The sequence below is a fragment of the Coloeus monedula genome (assembly GCF_965178545.1).
Source record: "Coloeus monedula genome assembly, chromosome: 1".
In the NCBI taxonomy this organism is placed as follows: Eukaryota; Metazoa; Chordata; class Aves; order Passeriformes; family Corvidae; genus Coloeus; species Coloeus monedula.
Window position 1 is genome coordinate 69154972 of NC_138781.1, and position 20863 is coordinate 69175834.

The 20863-nt window shown below is 41.8% G+C and overlaps 1 protein-coding gene across 3 annotated transcripts in view; it reads right to left on the reverse strand.

Moving 5' to 3' along the window:
• PHACTR1 (phosphatase and actin regulator 1) overlaps positions 1–20863 on the reverse strand; it is a gene marked incomplete at both ends in the record, with an annotated part of 297725 nt that overhangs the window by 26224 nt on the left and 250638 nt on the right. For 2 of the 3 annotated variants that reach the window (XM_082280607.1, XM_082280608.1), the window contains 2 exons: positions 15013–15169; positions 16658–16866. In XM_082280607.1, the coding sequence (XP_082136733.1) occupies positions 15013–15169; positions 16658–16866 (366 nt within the window). Of the gene's footprint in view, positions 1–15008; positions 15170–16657; positions 16867–20863 lie in introns of those variants that run through there. The other variant, XM_082280609.1, reaches the window with a different exon arrangement.

Consider the following 20863-nt stretch of genomic DNA (forward strand, 5'->3'; position numbering starts at 1 on the left):
AGTGTGACATCAGCTTTTTACACTTTCTCCCTGAAGTTTTGAGGGCTCAGTTCACCCCCTACTGAAGTTTCTCCACTCTCAGTTTTCCGACTAGCGTCAGGTGCCTGTACTCTTGCCTGCACATTCCCCTGTTCCACCCGACACTTTATCAATGTGAAAACCTGCTTCATTACCACAATCTAGCTGCTGGGATGATGCCAGTATTCTTTAGACTATTTTTTTCCTCTAACTAGAGGTGATGTTAAACTATGGAGGGGGAGGGAATGCCCAATGACATCTTCCTTATATAAAATGGGAGAGAAAACTATTCCTGGCCCTGTTGACCTAAAGAATAATTTCTCCTTTACACTTCAGACACTTCACTTCTTACATCTCATTGGGAAAGTGTTGTAGATATCTTCCCTGTGATATTTCAAATGAGGGTGCTATCAAAATCCACCTTTTTGTAATTGTTTGCCCTCGAAAGAAAGACTGCCTTACATCAGTGACTATTTTTTGAGCTCCTGACTGAATAGTTATGCAGCTGGCATTCAGGCAGAAAGGCTGAAGAGAATTAATATTTAAAATACTTTGTACTCAAGATGAGCACAGTATGTTTGTTCATGGCTGCTGACATGCCATAGGAGAAACCTGGATTTCCCTGCAGGCCACACTCAAATGCCAAGACTGAAATACCTTGGTCCTGGGCATTCAGTGCCCTGGTTTTGTGGCATATGCTTGTTTTCTGTATATCCAGCTCCAGTGATGGCAAGAACAGGAAAAAGGCAGCAAAGGAAATCATCACAGGCACCCTGACAAAAATCCCTTCTGAGTGTTTACTGATGATACACAAAGTGTTCATAAAACTGGGAACTGCACCTACTGCTATGAGAGGCTGCAGATTGGACTAAAACATGCGGGCTAGGATGGCCTGGGCAAACAAACACAGTGCCGACTTCCCAGTTCTGCTCAACTTCTTTATTAGTTTAAAACATGCAATTTCTCATTCATCCACATTGAGCTGAAGTAAAAGGATTACACCCTCTCAGCCCTCCTCCCGGCCCCAATGGCCACAGCCATGGGGACTTGTGTTTTGCTTTACAGGCATACTGAATTTACATCTGTACCCTATAGTTTATTGGGTGGTAAGCCTACTCTCATCACTGGAGATTATCTAGTGCTAATAACAACTTTGCTCAGCTAATGAACACCAGCTGCTAAGAAATGGGAGGTGGGGGGAATGTCTCACAACTACTACACTCTGTCAGCTTTTCAAACTCCTCTGAGCAGTGTTTTCAGCAAAATGTGCATTAAATACACACTTCCACTCTATTTTCTTCTTTAGAGACATCAGAACACTGCTGCACGATGCATTAGTGGAGATCATCGCTGCTGTATAGATACCAGGCAGCAGCACTGTAGGCTGTCTGGGATGCTTGTGAGAGGACCAAGCTCCCAATTCCCCAAACTGAGAAGGAACAATAATTTGTTGATTCTTGTCTCTGGATTCACCCACAGACAGAAACTGTTGAAGGCAGATCTTAAGGTTCTGCTTCTGATAGAAAAGGAGAAGAGTGCTATACAAGGTTGCAGGGACACTGAAAACTCTTGGAAGGGAAACTGGAACTCAGTTTGGTGTGTTTTTTTTTTTGTTTGTTTGTTTGTTTGCTTGTTTTTTTGGTTTTTTTTTTTTGCTATGTAAGCAGTGGACTGAAGGGATGGGGAAGTGCAGGGCCGAGAGTTGTTGAAGGAAGCTGGGTGTCTGGACTTGATTTCTATGTGAATGCAGTATGTCTGTGAGATGTTCTTGTTTAGAAACTGAGTCCTGGTAACTTTTTCCATAGAGCAGAACACAAGGAGTTTGGTCTCAAGGGCTAACCCCACACTCTCTTGGGACTGAAGTAAGGTAGAGACTCTTAGAGTCTACATGTCCTAGATGGGCATTTGTCAGAGCTTGTGACCTGGCTAAATCATCTGTGCTGGCCCAGCCATTGTGCAATAACCCAAATCAGAAGAAATTAGTCAAGCATTGCAGCAGAATAGGTTTATGAAACATATTCACAGAAATCTTAGACTGCAGAGAGTGAAGGGAATCAGAATTTGGGGAAGTCTGTGACAGAATTTAGCCAAAGGTACACAAAAAAACCCCAGCCAACAATGTCGTACACTTCAAAAGCCAAAGATGTTGCTAATACACGTTGACATTGTGAGTTCTCTTGATACCTTGTGCTATTGCAGAATGGTTTGGCAGGGATCTCTGAAGTCCATCTTATCCAACCCCTCTGCGCAATCAGGGCTGCCTAGCACTGGGACTGTGTCCAAATCACTTTTTGAATATCTCCACAGAGAGAAACTTCACAATCCCCGTGGCCAACCTGTGGCAGTGTTTGGTCACCCTCAGAGTAGAAATAATGTTTCCTGATGTTCAGAGGGAACCTCCTTGTTTTGTTTATGCCTGTTGCCTCTGGTCCTGTCACTGGGCCTCACTGAGGAGAGCCTGGCTCTGTCCCCACTGTACCCTTCCTTCAGGTATTTATACACATTGATAAGATCCCCTGAGCCTTTTCTTATCTAGGCTCAACAGTCCCAGCTCTCTCAGCTGTTCTCCACAGGGAGGATGCTCCAGTTCATCTCCATCATCTTCATGGCCCTTTGTTGGACTCTCTCTCATATGCCTGCATCTCTTTTCTATAAAGGAGCCTTGATGATCCTTGTAGGAGCCTTCCAACTCAGAATATTCTGTGATGCTGAGCCAGAAATAGACACAGCACTCCAGATGTGGCCTCACCAGTGCTCACTAGAAGGGAAAAATCATGTCCCTTGGTCTGCTGGCAATACTTTTTCAGTGCAGCCCAGAATACCATTAGCCATTTTTTTCCCCCCACCAGGTTGCTGGCTTATGTCCAACTTCGTGTTGTCAGAACCGCCGGATCGTTTTCTGCTCTCCAGCTGGGTAGCTCCCAACATATACTGGTGCATGGGGTTGTTCCTTCCTAGGTGCAGCAATTAGCACTTGCCTTTGATGAAATTCATGAGACTTTTGTCAGCCCATTTCTCCAGCTTGTCAAAGTCCCTCTGGATGGCAGCACTGTCCTGCAGCGCATCACCCACACCTCCCAGTTTGGTGTCACCAGCGAGTTTGCTGAGGACACATTCTGTCTGTCTTCCAGATCATTAACAAAGGATGTTAAAGAGGACTGGACCCAGAACTGAGCCTTTGGGATATACTGCTAGTTACTGGAGTCCAACTAGACTTGGGGTGCCACTGAACATCAGCCTCTGGACTGGATGGCTAAATGGATTGAAAAGTCTGGGTGGCTAAATGGATTGAAAAGTCTGGATGGCTGCACCCATTCTTGGGCACCTGAGGAATCTTATGGGAGACAGTGTTGAAAGCCCTACTGAAATCTACACAGACATTATCTACTACTCCCTGGTTGTCTACCAGGTCAGTAACTTCACTGTACAAGTTCATCACATTGATCAAGCATGACTTCCCCTTGTGAATCCATGTTGACTACTGATGACTTTTTTCGTCCTTTACGTGCCTGAATATGGTTTCCAGGATTAGCTGCTCCAGCACCCTCCCAGTGATGAAGGTGAGGTCAACTGGCCTATAATTCCCTGACTCCTCCTTGAATAAAAGGATGACATTTGCTTTCTTTCTTGTCTTTTAGCACTTCTCCCAGTTGCCATGATCAATCAAAGAAATATTAAAGACAATAAGGACAGCACTGAATATTTAGTAATGCCAGGTCAAGTTCATCCTTTCAGATATCCTTTTATGCTGAATAGTGAGGCAGTACTGTTCTCTGGAAGATTTTAACACATGCCCTAATTGTTAAAACATGACATGTCTAGTGACAAGTGCACAGAACTGAGAGAAAGGCAAGGTACAGTGATGGGCAGGTGGGAGAATCAAATCTGAGGCAGTCAAGTGTGCAACAATCAGGGAGGATGTTGAGACAAGTGAGCTGTCATGCCTGGTATTCCTCCTGTGATGCCTTGCATCTCCCCATCTCTGTCTTGATACCTGCTCCAAAACCCTTCAGACTGAGGCCAAGTGCTGCACAGTACCTCAAACCAAGGTGAGGTGGTGGGGGGCTACTAGCACTACTGAACTACAATGAGAAATAAGACAGAATAAAGACCTGAAGAGAAGAATTAGTCAAGACAACAGGAAATAAAAGTACCTCCCAAAAATGTGTCATATATGATGGTTGTCAGAGGCAAAAATCCTATCTTTCCACTGCTGAGCCTTTTTAAATCTGTCATGTCACATTAGAAAACATGATGGAGCCCTTTGCTGGCATTAAACTGTGAAGTGCAAAATGCTGGCAGCTCTTCTAACTGCAGTAGACTATTAGATCTTCTTTACTAGTCTAGTCTGAAGGGGAAGAAGAAATGGATGGTGGAATATCACATGGCTCTGTGATGCTTGCAACTGCCCAGGACTCTCTATCTCATCTTTTATGTCTGCTCAAATGAGGGAAGGATGAATGGTTCTGGCACAACCTGAGAGTAAAGGACACCAGGCATTTACACTCAGTTGTTAACCAGGAAAAGGTAGAGTCTCAGGGGCTGTTCTGGCCTTGAAACATCAGCCACTGCTTTCCCTGAAAGGAGCAGAGGGAGGTTTTGGGATCAGATGGAGAATCCCATGATGGGGAGATGTAAAGGCACCAGACTCTTGTCAGAGAAGTTGCTCCCCACTTTGAGACTGATGTGCAGTTCTAAACAAATCAGTTGCTGTCAGAGGGGCTGCCTGCCCTCTTTCTTTTATAGCTGAACCTTGAATATTAAAGCTTCCCTGGGGCAGGGAAATCCTTGTATGGGGGCGCAGAGTGCTCTTGGAAAGCCAGAATTGGAGCAGAGTTTGGGTGCTCCAACTTCGCAGTGCACCCAGAGGCTGAAGGAGCTTGTTTCCCATGCTGCTTGCACGTTTAGCTGAAGGTGGGCCAGCTGACAGGTCTATGAAAATACCAACACAGCAGATTACCAGGAATCTTTCCCTGTACCTTCTTTGAGGGGCTCCCAAGGAGAGAGTTTACTCACACTTTATATATAGCAGCCTTCCAGTACCTTAATGGGGCCCACAAGAGAGATGGAGACAATCTTTTCACAAGGGCATGTAGCAATAGGACAATGGGGAATGGCTTTAAACTGACAGAGGGAGAGTTTAGATTAGGTATTAGGAAGAAATTCTTTGCTGTGGGGGTGGTGAGGCACTGAAACAAATTCTCCAGAAAAGTGGTGGATGCCCCATCCCTGGAAGTGTTCAAGGTCAGGTTGGATGGGGCTTTGAGCACCCTGGCTTAGTGGGAGGTGTCTCTGCCCATCGCAGGGAAGTTAAAACCAGATGGTCTTTAAGGTCCTTTCCAACCCAAGCCATTCTATGATGATATGAATCTGTGACCTCTTGCATGTTCCCCTGAAGGGTCTGGGTGCAACCAAGCTGACATCTGCCACCCCACCAGGTAACTGAAATCCCTGAGCATGTAGAAGAGATGGGGCCCTGGTCCAGGAGCCATGCCTGTTCCCCACTGAAGAAGCAGGCTGGTGCCTCTGCAGCCCCTGATGTTTCAGATCAGGGTCCCTGCTTGCAAGGCTAGCTTTTAAATCAAAGCCAGCTGATTACAGGGAGGCAGGAAGACCATTTCTGTCTTGATTACTGCAATAAAGGAAATAGTGATGACTCTTCCAGCATGCTGAAAAACTCCAATATTCTGCAGGATAAATAGTCTAGCCTGATAATACAGATGCTTGCTCACACAGCAAATACAATATATTGAATGCTTATTTTATTAATTATTCATTAACCACTAGTGTTGCTGCCTCCTGAATTCAGGGATGTCGGTGAAGAACCAGGTTACTAAATCGTGGTGTTAATGTGCTTTCCCTGTAGTTTGCTGGTTTGTTATTTATTATCAGAAAGGCAAGTAATGAATATTACAGGCTGCACACTTAGAGACACACTGATGTGGTCTACAACACATGAGAACACTTCCTCTTCACTAAAGTTATTAACATAAATGGTAATTTCAGACGGTCAGGTCTGAAGCTAAGGACTTTAATTCCCACATATGGTCTGTGTAGTGCTTGTGAATCCCAGTGCACTGAAAGAGGAGCATAGTTCTTATCCAAACCTGCCTCTAAAAGACTGGTTACAATGTTCCCGCACACATAAAAAAGAAGACCCCATTCATCTCTAAGTGATCCTTTTGTTAACACCATGTCTTAGGGGAAACACGCAAAATTCCAACATCACATAATTGTACCAGGTGTAAGGGTAAGGATATTTACTTTCTTGATACATTTGTCCAAAAGACATTTAGTCCTACACAAAACAAACACAAACATTCAATCTTATTTACTCCACTTCAGAAAGGCATCTCTGTTTACTCACATACAATAGCCTGCATGTGAAACTCCAGAGTTTCTGGATATAGATGGATGACCATGCACACAAGTCAGACTTGCTCCTTTAGCAGTCCTGCTTGTACTTACAGTAACAGCCACAGTGAATATATATGACCACATACATAAACACAGTGTTTTTACTCCTGACTCGGATCAGCTCTTAAATACATGTTTGACTGCTTTACAAGGATTGCCTCTGTTAAATCTCCTGCACATGTGTTGCTAAATAGGCCAGAATACACTGAAGTGGAGTGGAAATGCAAACTGTAACTTCTGAGAGAGGTTAAATATTTTGCTCAAAGAGCAATTTCTCCATTTTACAATCATCAGACTATAAAGAGAAATTTATTCCTGCCAGTCTGCTTCTTTTATCTACTTGTACTCCCACCTGATTTGTTTCCTTTACAGAAATTACAAGGTCATCCAAGCTAAGCAACTGTTGTGCTTGTGATTAACTACCTACAATCAGCAGGTACAAAATATGAAGATTTATGATTAGATTTTTTAGAGGTGGAATTCTATGAGCTAGTTCTTAATGGAGCTGCCCTAAATTTGCCACTATTAACCAGCAAAAGACAAACCCAACAAATAAACCACCTTTGTTTTTAAAGCCAGAATATAACATTTTGAAGGAGGTTCTTTCTTGCTTGTGTTTGTTTCACCTGTTTTTATTAATGCCATTCTTTTACTCAAAAGGGAGTACTGCATGGACTCTTGTTTAATGGAGAAATAAGACTATTCCTGTTACCAAAATATGTTACTCTATTACTGCCACAAGCTTTATTTATATCACCATGAATTATTTTGCCCAGCAGAGAAATGTTTCCTCTTATATAAAAGCTGACAGTATTTTGACAACTAAAAGCAAAACTGCAATCAATTTGGGGCCGAAAACGAACGATACCACACCCCACCGAAACTGCAAAGGAAATAAAGGTAGATTTAATATATCTGTCTCAGCTGTGTTGACAGCCTGAATTAGACCTCAAATACAGACTGTGTCAGGGGGCTGAAGAGCTTGGGAAGCATGAAGGGGAAATTGTAACCCCATAATGCATTTTGTCTTGACTTCTGCAGAGAAAGGATGGGAGAAACAGATGTTGCAATGACAGGGTGGTGTGACTTGCACTGCTTCCATGAGAATAGAAACAGGAACAGCGACAGACCCCAGGAATAACAAATTCCTTTCTGGGCTGGTGACATTTCTGATTGAAATGAACTTCTGACATGACAAAAACACTTTCCATTTCATCAGTGGTCACACAGGTGCCTCTGGGGAGACCGTGTCCTCAAATGCTGCTCCCTGCTGCCTGTTGCTTACCATTAAAATCATCCCTCTCCTCAGGACAACATTTCTCCTTCTTTATAGTAGCATAAATAAAATGACTCTGCATGTTTGGAGCTCCATCTTCTAACATGGAGAGACGCATCTGCCCAAGACTATACCTACTCTGCAAGGCTTTGCTTCCATAAATAACAAAACATCTGTTGGCCCTAGCTGAGCAAAATTGATGGGGGGCAGGGTTTCATCCCATCCCAAGGTGGAGCTGCAAAGGTTAAGGACACTGTTCATCCCCCAAACCAGGGAGTATGTAGAGGTGATGTGTTTTGTCGTGACACTGTCATGTCCCCTTTCCCTTGACTGCTCCACTGACTTTTGCCATAGCAAATTACTCAGACAAAGCAAACTCATGCTGTTAGCTATGAAATGCAAAACAACCATCAACTATCAAAACAACAGTAATAGCATCATGATGTTAGACATGCCATTTTCTGTGAAGAATGATGTTAGCCATGGAAATCCTCATAAAAAGAGGTAAGTGCAAACTATGCACAGAAATGAGGATCCTTGTCCTACTGAAACACAGAGTTAGATGCCTAAAGAGATCTTGGTATTGGGGTGGTTTTTTTGATAGCACACAAACACTGCTATCAATAAGAGTTCGTCAACTGATGGAATGTTACAAAGTTCATAGGCCTGTATGTACTTTTTGAGACCCCAACACACCTGAAAGAAAGAAAGAAACAAATAAATATTTGTGTGTGTGTGTCTCTTTCAGTGGCTTGCCTAAGGTTGGAAAGCTGGTGGAAGATGCAGCCTTTTCAGAGTATTTTAACTACAAAGCCACCTTTCCTTTCAGCAGAGCAGAGCTTACTAGGACATTGAGAACAGGAAAGAGGGCTGACAAGGGCCTTGAACGCCCATCTGCTATCTGTACCCATGCACAGAACCTAGACCAGTTCTGCTCAGAGTATTTATTCCCAGTGGTTTTATTCCCTGCTCAGAGTATTTATTCCCAGCCCAGATGTGTAATGATAGCTCAGTTTCAGTTTGTCACCCATAAATAATCACCTGCTTTTCCTGCCTTCCTCCTGATGCTAAGGGCAATTTCAATAGCTCCCTTGGGGTTTTCCAAATGAACAGCTTCCTCATGAAGCTTAACTAAAAGGGAAAAAATGCCGCTCTCCCTAGGCACCATCGCAGCTAAAACCCAGGCTCAGCCCTTTGCAGTTTTTCTCCGTTACCCCCATTCATGTATCTAGTGCTGTCGCATTGTCCCCTCTAATCCAGGACTTAGATGAGCTTGTTTACCACAATCCCATTTTCCGTGTGATTTATCCCCAGCACCCTGCATGCAAAGAGGCAAGCTTCACACACATCTGCGCGTGCGTGCTGCCATCAGGGATGAGCTCTTGCTTTAGGCACTTGCTTTTCTCTCATTAGTGGAAGCTAACAATAAGTGTGAGAATTGCAGACATCAAAAGTAATTAGGAAGAAATTATTTCACGTTACCTAACAAAATGAGGTCTGTGAATAAAGCCTAATCCTGCTGTCTGCCCATTCTTTTTATCCCTAAATGACTCGGAGATGGGGAGGGCACAAAATGCTCTCCACAGCACTGGATGGGGAGCAGCCACAAGGAGATTCAGCCATGCTCAGTGAGGGCCATCATGCTGCCATCCTCTGGCTGAATAAACCCTTCCCTAGTGGTACTGAAACACTGTTTAAAGAATTGACCATTTCAAACAGCTGAATCTCTTCACAGCTTAAATTTTGGTGAATAAAAATGATTGCTTTGAACTATTCAGTCCCCTCAGACCTCTGAAGGAACTGCTGTGTTTTCAATGACTGTGCAAGCCTTGCAGACTGACCCTTCCTCAGTACTGGTAATATCTGTCACCTTCATGGTGATGCTGACAGTCCAATCCTCTTCCCAAACTGTCCAATTTTTCTACTCTTCTTTCTAGCATCTGATATGAACAAGTCCAAAAACCTCGCAACAGCCTCATGACATTTTAAAAATCAATGACAATTTTTTATACTTGTGGGAATTCACCAAGTTAATTCCATCACAGGATTTCCAAGCAGCATTTTTCAGCACAGCTGAAGAAAACATAGTATTGATCAGGGAATGCGTAGATTACCGCTCTCAACAAGGTAGCAGGTGACCATCATCTGTCAAACCTGCCATTCCATAAATTTTTATGATTTCTCATGCTACATTTCTCAGTCACAGACATCTCAGTACTATTTCAAAAACATCAATGGGACTATAAAAACACAGCCAGCAGGTGTGCATGTCCAGATCTCAAGTGTACTTATTTACAGCCATATGCACACAGACAGTGTCTCTGTGATCTATTGCCTCGTGATCCTTGCAATATACTATTTATATTGCTTCAGATCATGATTTTCTGCTTGCTGGTGTAAGGATAGTACCTCGTAAGGTACTGTAGCAAATAAATCTTGGGCTATACAAAAAACCAATGCAGAGCACTGCTGTATATCTGGCAGAGGAACTTGCCTCTAATTCACTGCTTTAAAGCCAGCAGAACATATATAGTGACACACAGAGGATTCAGCAGAGCAATCGAAAGAGCATCCCTCAAAGTCATGAAAGAGGCAATAGGTAGTCTGTTACTTTCTTCTTTGCTTCTCATTTTACTAGTTAGCTAATGTGCAGAAGGCTGCTCCCCCACCTCATCTCTCTTTGCTTTCACACTGGGCATGATAAATGTGACCCCTACAACTAACAGCTTTTGGCAGCAGCACAGCACAAACTCTTGTTCGATTGCAAAATCTTACTGGCTTGCCTGTGGCACCTTCCAGGGAAGGGTAGCAGTACCTTGACAAGCACTACTGCCAGCGGACAGCCTTTATGTGTCTCCTCTGCCTCCTGACCTGCAGACAGTGGGTAGGAGTGTGCTGATGAGACCGACATTATGCTGACCAGTAAGAATACCGTGAATATCAAGAAGTTCCCTTGACATTGATTATTAACAACATGATGACAGCACACTGGATTACCAGACTTATCATGTTATTAGATCATCCAATTCCAGCTGGTGGGAGAAGCCAGGATGGAAACAATCAGGGAAAACAAATAAATACACCATGTTCTTGAAAAGCAGCAGACCAAAATCTCAGCTTTAATACTCCCATATCTAATTGCTAATGAGCACCTTCACCAGAGTTGGTGGGTTAAGAGACTCAAAAATACTTGAATACTTTAGAAAGCCTCCCTTGCAGGATGTGTGGCAGATCGGTCAGTCTAAAAAAAACACCTTGTCTCAGGGTATGGGGGAGACTTTGTGAAAGACACACAAAGAAACCAGGTCTTCCCACTCCAAGGGAGCACAAAGTCCTCAGCAAAATCTGGCGTTTCTGTCAAGGGCTCTTGTGTTACTAAATATGTTTATTGAGAAAGTCTGTGTGGTCTCTTATGACCACCATTAGGATTCCTTGGTGAAACAGAAATGCAAGGACTGGCACTGAAGGACCTGCCTCAGTACCAGGGGACATTCCTGCAGTCTCTGGGAGACATGCAGCTCTGCTGTCCATTACCCATCACTGCTGGCCCTCCTTCTCACCAGGACTTCCTGACAGGCCTTTATCATTGCCCCGGGAAAACCTCCAAGTTTCACTGTCATAGCCTGGATATGCCCCATTCCTCTCACCCTGACAGTTACTGAAAGCTAAATCCAAGTCTTCTTGGCTGCTTCTCTAGCCTGAATAACCAGGGAACCTGTGCTTCCCAGCAGGTCCAACACAGCCAGTGAGACAGGCAGAAGTGAGAAGTCTGTCTTTTCCCTCCCTCTCCCTGTTAACTTTCAGAGTCCTGCTTTCTCTTTTCTGTCTTACAGTCACACATGCACACTTCTTGAGCAGCTATGAAGCTGTGTAGGCACCAGAGGGATAAAATGGAGGAGGAGTTTGGGAGAAGCTGAACAGGGGAAAAAAAATAAAGGAACACCATACCCACTTAAAGATTTACTTAGCACAGAAGGTTTGCATTTCAGAGTAGAAGTTAATGGAGTCGTAAAGGCTTTTAGCAGCCAAGAACACGGCCTCCAGCATCCATTCCCTATCCCCATGCCACATGTGGTTTTGAGCTGAAAGTTCTGCATCTTAACACACTTTTGCTCCTTACTTCATAGTAGATGTCATATTTTGGAGTAATCCATTCTGGTTTGGTTAGAGGAGGAGGTCTTTAATTAATTACTGTAATCAATGGCCATAATTGCTACGTAAGGACGCCTGAGAAATGGTTTATGGTGCAGTGGCCTATTCATGTTGGCTGGAATATGATGTGGAATCTCCTGCCTTTGCTGGGACATATTTTGCCACCTTGGGCAAGAAGCTCCATTTTTGCTTGGGTCGGCATGTGCTGAGCCACAATACAGGACACAGACCAGCAAAGCACAACATTCATGTGAAGAATTCCTATGACAGGCACAAAGAATTTGTCTCATGGCTGAGCAACACTGAAGTGTGTAGTAAGCCAGGCCCTGCTATAAGATCCAGTCCCTGCAGCCTCCCCCTTACAACGGGCCTGGTGTAGGTCAAGGCACTATTCTCCCAGCATAAGAAACTGAATTCTGCTCTGGAGTCTCTCTTCCAGTTGGCTGATGTAACACTAAAGTCATAACAATTTTCTGTGAATAACAGGAGGTTCAGAGGTTCCAAGCTACATTTAAACAGGATCTGAACAGACCTTTCCGAGCCAGATTGATTCCCAGTGCAACTCTAATGAGGCTGGAGGAACTGCACCTGGGATGATTTTAGTCCCACACAATATGTCAATGGCCAATCTCAATATGCCTGGATAGAGGCATCTTTGAAAAATACATTCTCTTTATAGTACTAAATTCTGATCTGCCAAATGTGGCAGCCAATGAGCTCTTCCAAACTAAATACTGTGAGGATTATGCATAAATACTGAAGTATCCTAATCAGCCTCTTGCTGAAAATTAATTGATCCATTACAGACAATAACTATATTCTGAAGTTTTTTTCTGCATTTTTTACTTCTGTAAGTAGCATATGTGATTTGATTGGCTGGATATTTTAAACCCTAGGGAACCATTGGTGGAGCAGTACAAATCCCTCTGAAATCCAAAATTGCCAGCTGCAATTACAGTCTGCATCTAGCATCTTCTCTAAGGACTATAAATGCTTCACTACTTTAATTTTGCTTGGCATTTGCATCACTGTGTGACAATTACCAAGCAACAGCAAAGGATGGATTCAGTAATAAAGTCAGGACAGTAAGGAAATACTGTCCAAACTGAAATATTCTCTCTATTTCAACCTAATATTCATCATTCTGTGCACATGGATACATCATGTTTAGATATAAAGCACTGGTAAGACAGGCACCTTTCCTTTTTGCTGCTGAAATGCCTGTGGCTTCTTGCATATTAGATATAAGCAAAACTATTTTCTCCTCATATTTCTTGATTGTTTTCACCTTCTTAAAAGGACGAGATACTAAGTTGCAAACATTAGTAATTAAAAGGTGAGACTGGCAACTATACTACTCCAGTTAAGGCTTGTGAAATTCTACCCATTTCAGCGATGGGACATGGGAATGAAACTGCAATTTCATTCAGCTCACCTATATTTTGAACTCATATATACATAGTTTTAATTATTTCAACTATTTGTGATTGCCCCTAAGTCCTAGCTATATTAGAAGACAAGATCAAGCATTATAGCTCAAACTATTAACACAAATTAGCAGAGATACAATTGGGGAAACAAAAAACAACATTATGAGAAAATGGGGCTTAGACAGGAAGGGTTTTGGGTATTGCCAAAAATAGTTTCCCTTGTTAAAAAGACATATGCTGAAAAAATATTGTTTGGCAAGGAAAAAAGCAGGATTTGGAGAGGTGAAAAATAAAATACTTATAATGAAAAAGACTTGGTGCACAGTGAGCTGTGCAGAATCAATGTTTGTAAACGACACTACTTTTCTTGATCAGCCAGAGCTGGAAAATTTCAGAAAAACCTAAGTAATTTAGGCAAATAGGCAACACAGTGGAAATGTTGTTCAATGTCATTGCAAGGTCAAGCAATGAGATAGACTAAGAGAAAAAAAATTAAATTCCTCACATGCTTCAAAATGGTTCAAACTTGATCATATAAGCACTGGGACCTTCCTGTTCTTTGGGACCCAGAGCTCCATTGCAGGTGTAGTCTAACAAGGCTGGAATAAAGCTGAATAAAGACTGAACTGAAAAATCACAGTACCAGCAACAGTGCAGCACCATCTTACATATTTTGGGCATGTTTGCTGAAGCCCCTCAACAAGAATACTGAAGAATTAGACAGGTCTTGGAGTAGGCTAAGCACAATCCAACACAAAAACTTTCAAAGACATGTTGGAAAGGTGTGGTTAGTTTATTCCAGAGGTGATAAACAAGGTCATGCAAGAAAAGTAAATAAAATGCTGAAAGTGGTGTTTACCAGGAGCTGCTATTCTTCCTGTCTCCACAACATGGTAGCAGTGTTTCCCCCTTATCCACCCACCCCCAAAATAAAAAAATTAAAACCTGCAAGAGAATTCCCAACAACTGGCTGCTCATCTCCTCGTGGTTTTCTTACTGGAGAGCAACTAACAGCATTCACCAGCTCTTCATACCACCAAGATGACAACATAAGAGGATTAAATTGATTACAGAAATCCTGACATGTGCATAGAAGGTTCTTAAGACAGTTCTAGCTGACCTCAGTTTACTAATTCTTGTCAGAAATCCTCCACATTTAAAGGCCACCCCTTTATACCCCATGCAACACAGAACACCAGAACAGTTGGTGAGTAACACTGTTATGAAGAAGAAAGTGTCTAGACAGGGTAAATCTGTCCAACCTGACCCAATAGAGGCAAGTACTAAAGGACTTAACTTATTTTGTACCAGGGAAAGCCTCAGCTATTCACAGGAGATGCAGTCAGAAGAGAAAGTTATACTTCTGACCTTTGGCCAAACTAATAGCTTATAAAATAGCACCTGCAGCTACAGTCCAAAATGGTATCAAAGCTGAACATTTTCCAGTGAGGTGCCAAAAAGAACCAAATTCACGTAGCTCATGCTGATACTTAATACAACCAAAGTTCCCATAGCATCTGCCAGGAAAATGAAATCAGGAGTTGTATGGGAAGCTTTATTGGAGCAGAAATAATGTCTAGGCCCATTTTTTTCCTCTCCATGGCTTTTCCTCTTGAACATTGTAACAAAACAGATCTCAAATGTTTAAAGTCTAAGGAAAAAGCTACATCCCACCACATATTTCCAAAAGCAAGAGTTAAAAAAACGTTTGTCTCTTACCTTGTTAGCTTTGTCCCGATCTGCTGCCTAAGTTCAAGCCTCTCTTCATCAGTCTGCATGGGGAGAATGTTCTTTTCCTCCAGCTCTCGCTTGGAAGGCCTGTTGCTTAGTTTGATTGCTAAAGAGTCCTTCCTGCAGAGTTTCCTTGCCAGGGGGCCTGTGGGAGAGAGGAGACGCTCTGCCAAAGGAGGTGTCATCATTTCATTACAACATGCAGCTGGCAAAGAAGCACTAGCCAAGGGAGGATATGAGGCTCTCCTTTACACTGGTATGGACTATGGGAAAAGGGGTGTCATTAACTTCATGTGCTCAATTAACCTCAATTCATATCATAATAAGGAAAAGCTGAAATTGGTAGGTATACAGGAGATAGAAGTTAATATATTGCTCCATAGAGGGGAGTGGATAAGAAGGGCTTGTTTTAGAATTGCTAGTAGCATCTGTAGCTTTCTCTAGCACAGTATTTCCACGTAATGGAATGAAAAATTCAACCTCAGAATCTGGGCAGGCAGCAGAGCTACAACAAGTGAAAAGAGAGGGGTATCTGAATCTCTCTTGCACTGTAATATCAAGACATCCAAGCCAGCACTAGAAGGAGTCAAAAGTCAATCAGAAACAGCACAAATCTCTATGTACATTAACTGACTGCTTCTCAGGCAGTGACAGTGGCAAAGACACTGTAAAAACCAGTGGCCTTTTATGGCTCAAATTTGCTTTCTCAGGCTTGTGTCCAAAGCAGTTTGAGCAAGCAAGACAGACACAAACAGAGAGACACAAACACATGGGAATTTTGGCCTTTGTCAGGAGAGTGTGAGATAGCGCAGCTCTGCTCTGTTTTTAGTTTAGGAGCAAACACTGCTTAATTTCACTTGCAGGGTTAGGTGGAGTTCTGAGGAGATGAAATATGCTTGTTTTAGAATCTTCTTTCTGTGTGTTTTAAAAGAGATGTTTGATTGTACTGCTTCCAGTTTTCAGAAGAAAAGAAATGCAATGGCCTGGAACTTCAGTCTCTGGGATGACAAGCAGTTGTCATACATAAAGTACTGTATCTTGTCTTCATGGGAGAGTCCCATGATGCCATACTGGGGCAGGAGCTGAGTTTCCTTACAGTGGTCAGGAAGGCCACAGGTCTTTTCCCAGTCTGTAATTGTGATATGGCTACCAATTAACCTCTTCTTATCTGAGCCAAATCCTCTGATTGTGACCCCTTTTAAAGCATGTGCACATTTATGATTCTGAAGTGATTTAATATTGACTACATATAAAAACTCTGATTCTCTACATGTGGCATTTATTTCATCCTTCTGTTGAGATGATCTTGACTTAAGCCAAAGGCAGGGCTTCTCTTCACCACAGGCACTTGGGAAAGTGAATCCAAATGCCAATTTGTAATTGAACTAATGTAAGCCTAAACCTGTCATCTGAATTTGGCCTGAGCACTACCCAGACAGCAATTCATGTACATCAGGGGAATCACTAAAAATTCATACTACTTGTTACTTTGAATTGGCATCCCCATGTAGTCAAGCTCTGAGAGTTATGAAAGCCACAGCCAAGAAAGAAAATACACAGGCCTTGTGTTTCCTTTGTGTATTGTGAGTTCAGAGTAAAATAAGTGAGAAAGGAAAAATGGAATGAGTCTTACTTGTAAATAAGGAGTTATCCTCCTCTTCATCTTCCTCTTCTTCCTCTTCCTGCCTTGGATAGAGGCAGGAAGAATCTTCATAGTCGGTTTCATGAGGCACATTTTCTTTATTGTCATCGCATTCGATCACAACAGTTGGCACTTGTCTCATGTCTGGAAGGCCCCCAGGTCCTGTTTTTGTAACACTGTCACTTGTGTGTAAACCAGAGCTGTTGGGAAAGAAAAAAGAATAAATAAACTAAAGAAAACAGCTCAATGAAAGCCAGAGTTGCTTCTCTCACTGTGTATAGGAAAGTAGTGGTCTTTCATCCCTTTTTGAGAAGAAATGAGAACAGAAAGATCTTCAAGACCAGCAAGACATCTAATGGGTTTAAACTGAGTCCTTATTAGATTTAGGATACAACACTTATTAGGGAGAGGTAGGACAGTTCTAAAGATCTGTGGCAAATACTAAGTGACCAGTTACTCAGAGCGGTAAGCACCAGCTACTCAGTGGTAAGCACTTCTCCAGCCTGGTGTCTGTGTGACCTCTCCACTGGTGTGCAGGCAGCAAGGAATGTGAAAGGTGGAAGGGAGGAAGTACAGACTGTAGAGGATAACTGTAGAAAGGCAGAGGGAAAATATGGCTTGCACTAGTTGGACAAGATGATGTTGAGTGACTTGAAGGGATGGCAAGGGCACAACTTTCTGATGCGCAGGGGAGCGAGCATGTGAAACTGGGCTTGGAGAAAAGGGACTTTGGGACCAGGTGAGAGTAACCAAGGAAGTAGCCAAAACCTGAGAGGTTTGTTTGCTAATGGTACAGTTACATACTGGGGGGTGGCCATGATGATATCCCTTCTCCTGCCCCAGCTCCTTATCCAGCCAGGTGCTGAAGATCAATCAGAATTGGTGCTAACATCGTATTTCTTTTGTTACAGGTGTGATTGATTATTTTCTGCATCTTATGAGGTTAAGAATAGTGGTGAAGACTGCTACCATCTAGCTGTTTGTGTTGAATTCAAAGCCCTTTACCAAATAACATATCAAGTAGGAAAACAGGAATATAAGGAGGTGAACACAATGTCAAACACAAAGTGAAAGGAAAAGTCAGGAACAGAATCATGTTTACCAACCAGTTTTTATCTAAATAGCTCATGTTGCTTTTCCAGTGTGAAATCAGAATGAGAGACTGGCAGGAAAAAATGGTGGTAGCTCAGGATTATTTGTGAGACAGCAGAAACTGCCCTCTCTCTGGAGTCCTGGCTGATGCAACAGCTATACGAAAAATGGGGAACACTTGCCTGTTGGACACCCTCTGCATGTCAAATGCCCATTTTACTTTCCAGAAGAACACAGGTGTGAAAGCAGACGTGTTGGCCAAGTTGACCTTGAGGCACACAAACTTGGATCTGACAATTATTGAGAAGCCTCAATTGCCTTGAATTAATTTTAGCCTGCTCTGAATACCAGAGGTATTCTGCATCTTGAATAAAATGTAGTCTTCTCTTTAAAAGATTTCTACTGAAATCTACTGACTTTACTATTTTCCACTTGAAACATTTTGCTTTCTTCTAACCCAAAAGTTAGAATGGATTCTTAAATGGCTGCCAGATAACATTCCACAGAGACTTTTAAAAATGTAGTTCTAGGAATATAATGCTATAATGTTCCCAAATATGCTTAGGGATGAAAGAGAAGAAAAGGCTTCAGATCCTGTGAACACACCATACCATGTTGTTATTATCATCTTCAGCTTCAAAGAAATAATTTTGTTAATTCCAACATTTACTACTGCAGACTAACCAACATATTGGATGCCTTGAAGAGAGAAACTCCATTTTCTTTGTGATAGTCCATTTTTTGTATCACAAAGTAAGAGAAATTCATGAAGAATTGGCTTGCAAATTTTTGTATTGGACTTCAATGAGCTTGACATGAAAAACTTTATCCCAGATGCAGTTTTAGAATTCATCAGCTGAATTCTCATAATGACACATCAACGCACTACAATTTTTAAAAACTTTGAACCAACTTTTGATTTACTGAAATGCTTTTGGAATTTTTATATTATGAACTTCATTAAATCTGTTTTCTCTGTAAGCTAATTTTTGAGTAAGTCTTTTAAAGAGGAAAGGGAGGAAATGTAAAAGTCTGGAAGGAAATTTCTGAGAAAAACTGTAATACTGTGAAATTCTGTTAACATTGCTAAAAAAAAATACCCCAAGCCTTCCAATTGCATACACGCAACCACTGAATCATTCAGTCAATTTTAGAACAATAAATACACAGAGAGTAAGTACAAATTCATTAAGGCCCTTCTGGAAGTACAAATGAAAGGAACAAGAAGTAGTTCAGCATCTTGGACTATTTGGTGCTTCCCTGTTCTGTGAAGGATTGATGTAGAATTACAGATGCATCCTTATGGGTGTGTACATAGGGTAGCAGATATCAAAGTGATCCATCAATTTAGGTTATCGAACAGATATTGGATAGCAACAAGATTTTCAAGTTACCAGAGAGGATTTTTATTTGAACTAGTGATCTAGAAATAGGCAGCTTCTCATCTCATTGTACGTTTTCTGAATCATCCGCTTTCTTGATAATACTACTTTCTATTTTAAGCCCCTCATTTTTCCTAGTGTTTTGTGTCGTTCTTGATTAAAATCAGCCCTTTCCACAGCAATTTCACTAAGTCAGCTGTCTAAGCAGAGTGCTTATGAAATACATGCAGTACTGCAGTATACTTAAGAAAGACAAATCAAGGTCACTGGATATGTCCATTGTGTATAAATGACTCTGGGTCATTAGCAAAACTCCCACATGGTCAGGTGGTCTACACCACAGAATTTTTTAGCATTATTCACCAAAAAGCATACTATTGTTTCAAAAAGCCCATTTAAAATCAGTTTTGTGTTTTGCAACAAAATTAGAGAAAAAAACTACAGTAAGCAAGTGCTTGTTTCAAGAAGATCTTAATGCACGGATTTGAACAATTCATAGCTCTCCAGCACAAGAACTTGCAATTACTGCTGCATCATCTTTACATGATCAAAACAGCAAAAAAATTACACCACTACAGCTTGCAATGTTTTTAGAGAGAAAATACTTTAATGAAAAATCACAATTTAAGCATATGAGTGACTTATGGTACAGACAAAATAAAAAAAAAGAAAAAAGTAAAATACCTCCTGTAAAATCTAGTGGGAAAAACGTGCACACTTCTCATCTGTTATCCCAGGCCCTTTGATTTTGGAATAAAGCATTACATTTTTCTCAACATGTTTTCAGATCCAAGTACACTTTTCTGTACTCACCAGTTAAAACAAAAAATCTGAAAAAACTTCAAACCATTGTATATCCGTTTCTACTACAGGAATGTGTGTGAGAAACAGAGAGAGAAGGCAGAACTATAAATATGAAGTGCTTCTATCCTTAGGCAATGCTAAAGTTTAGACAAGATGCAATTCTCTTGACAAGTTTTATGGAAGAGAAACGTTTTCTGACTCAAATATGTTTCGTAAGATTTACAAGACACTGGCAGTAATGTCTAATGCATCTCATTTCATAAATCTACAGTCTGAAGCTGAGCTGGGTGTCCCACAGGAACTGGTCTCACACACAGTCTCTTTGGACACAGTGATTTTTCACTGCTCCACCACAGAGGCAATTCTAGCCCGGAGTGAGATATTGCCACTTAACAGCTCTTTAGTATGTACGTTGGACAAACTGAGGTCTGGATTCATCTGCGCCCGCTCCTGTACATGAACCCACAGAGTAAATGAAATTAATTGTCACCTTTCCAGACAGGCTGAGAATTATACAGGCAAGGCAGAAAATCAGGCTATTTCAGATCAAGAAACTGCCTCACTAAGTCAAAATTAAAGACACATTTCAGTGTCACGAGAGGGTTTCTAAAGCTTCTTTAGCCACTGTTTGTGATGCACAGCTTTGGGGCATGGTGTTTCTTCTCAAATTCATTTCAGTCAGGAGGATGAAATCGGCGTATTTTGGTGGCAGGGCTTACCAGATTTTCATAAACTCCTAAAATGCATTCTAAAATGGTGAAAAATGGTGTCCAAATCTAGAGTTTTACTTACGCTTGACACACACCCTTTGGGCTGAAGGGGAAAGTCATTTGCAGTAGGACACAAATTGGCAACAGAGGTTGCAAAAAAAAGGTTACATGGAAATTACACATTTCTCTGTTTCAACTTAATCTACCAT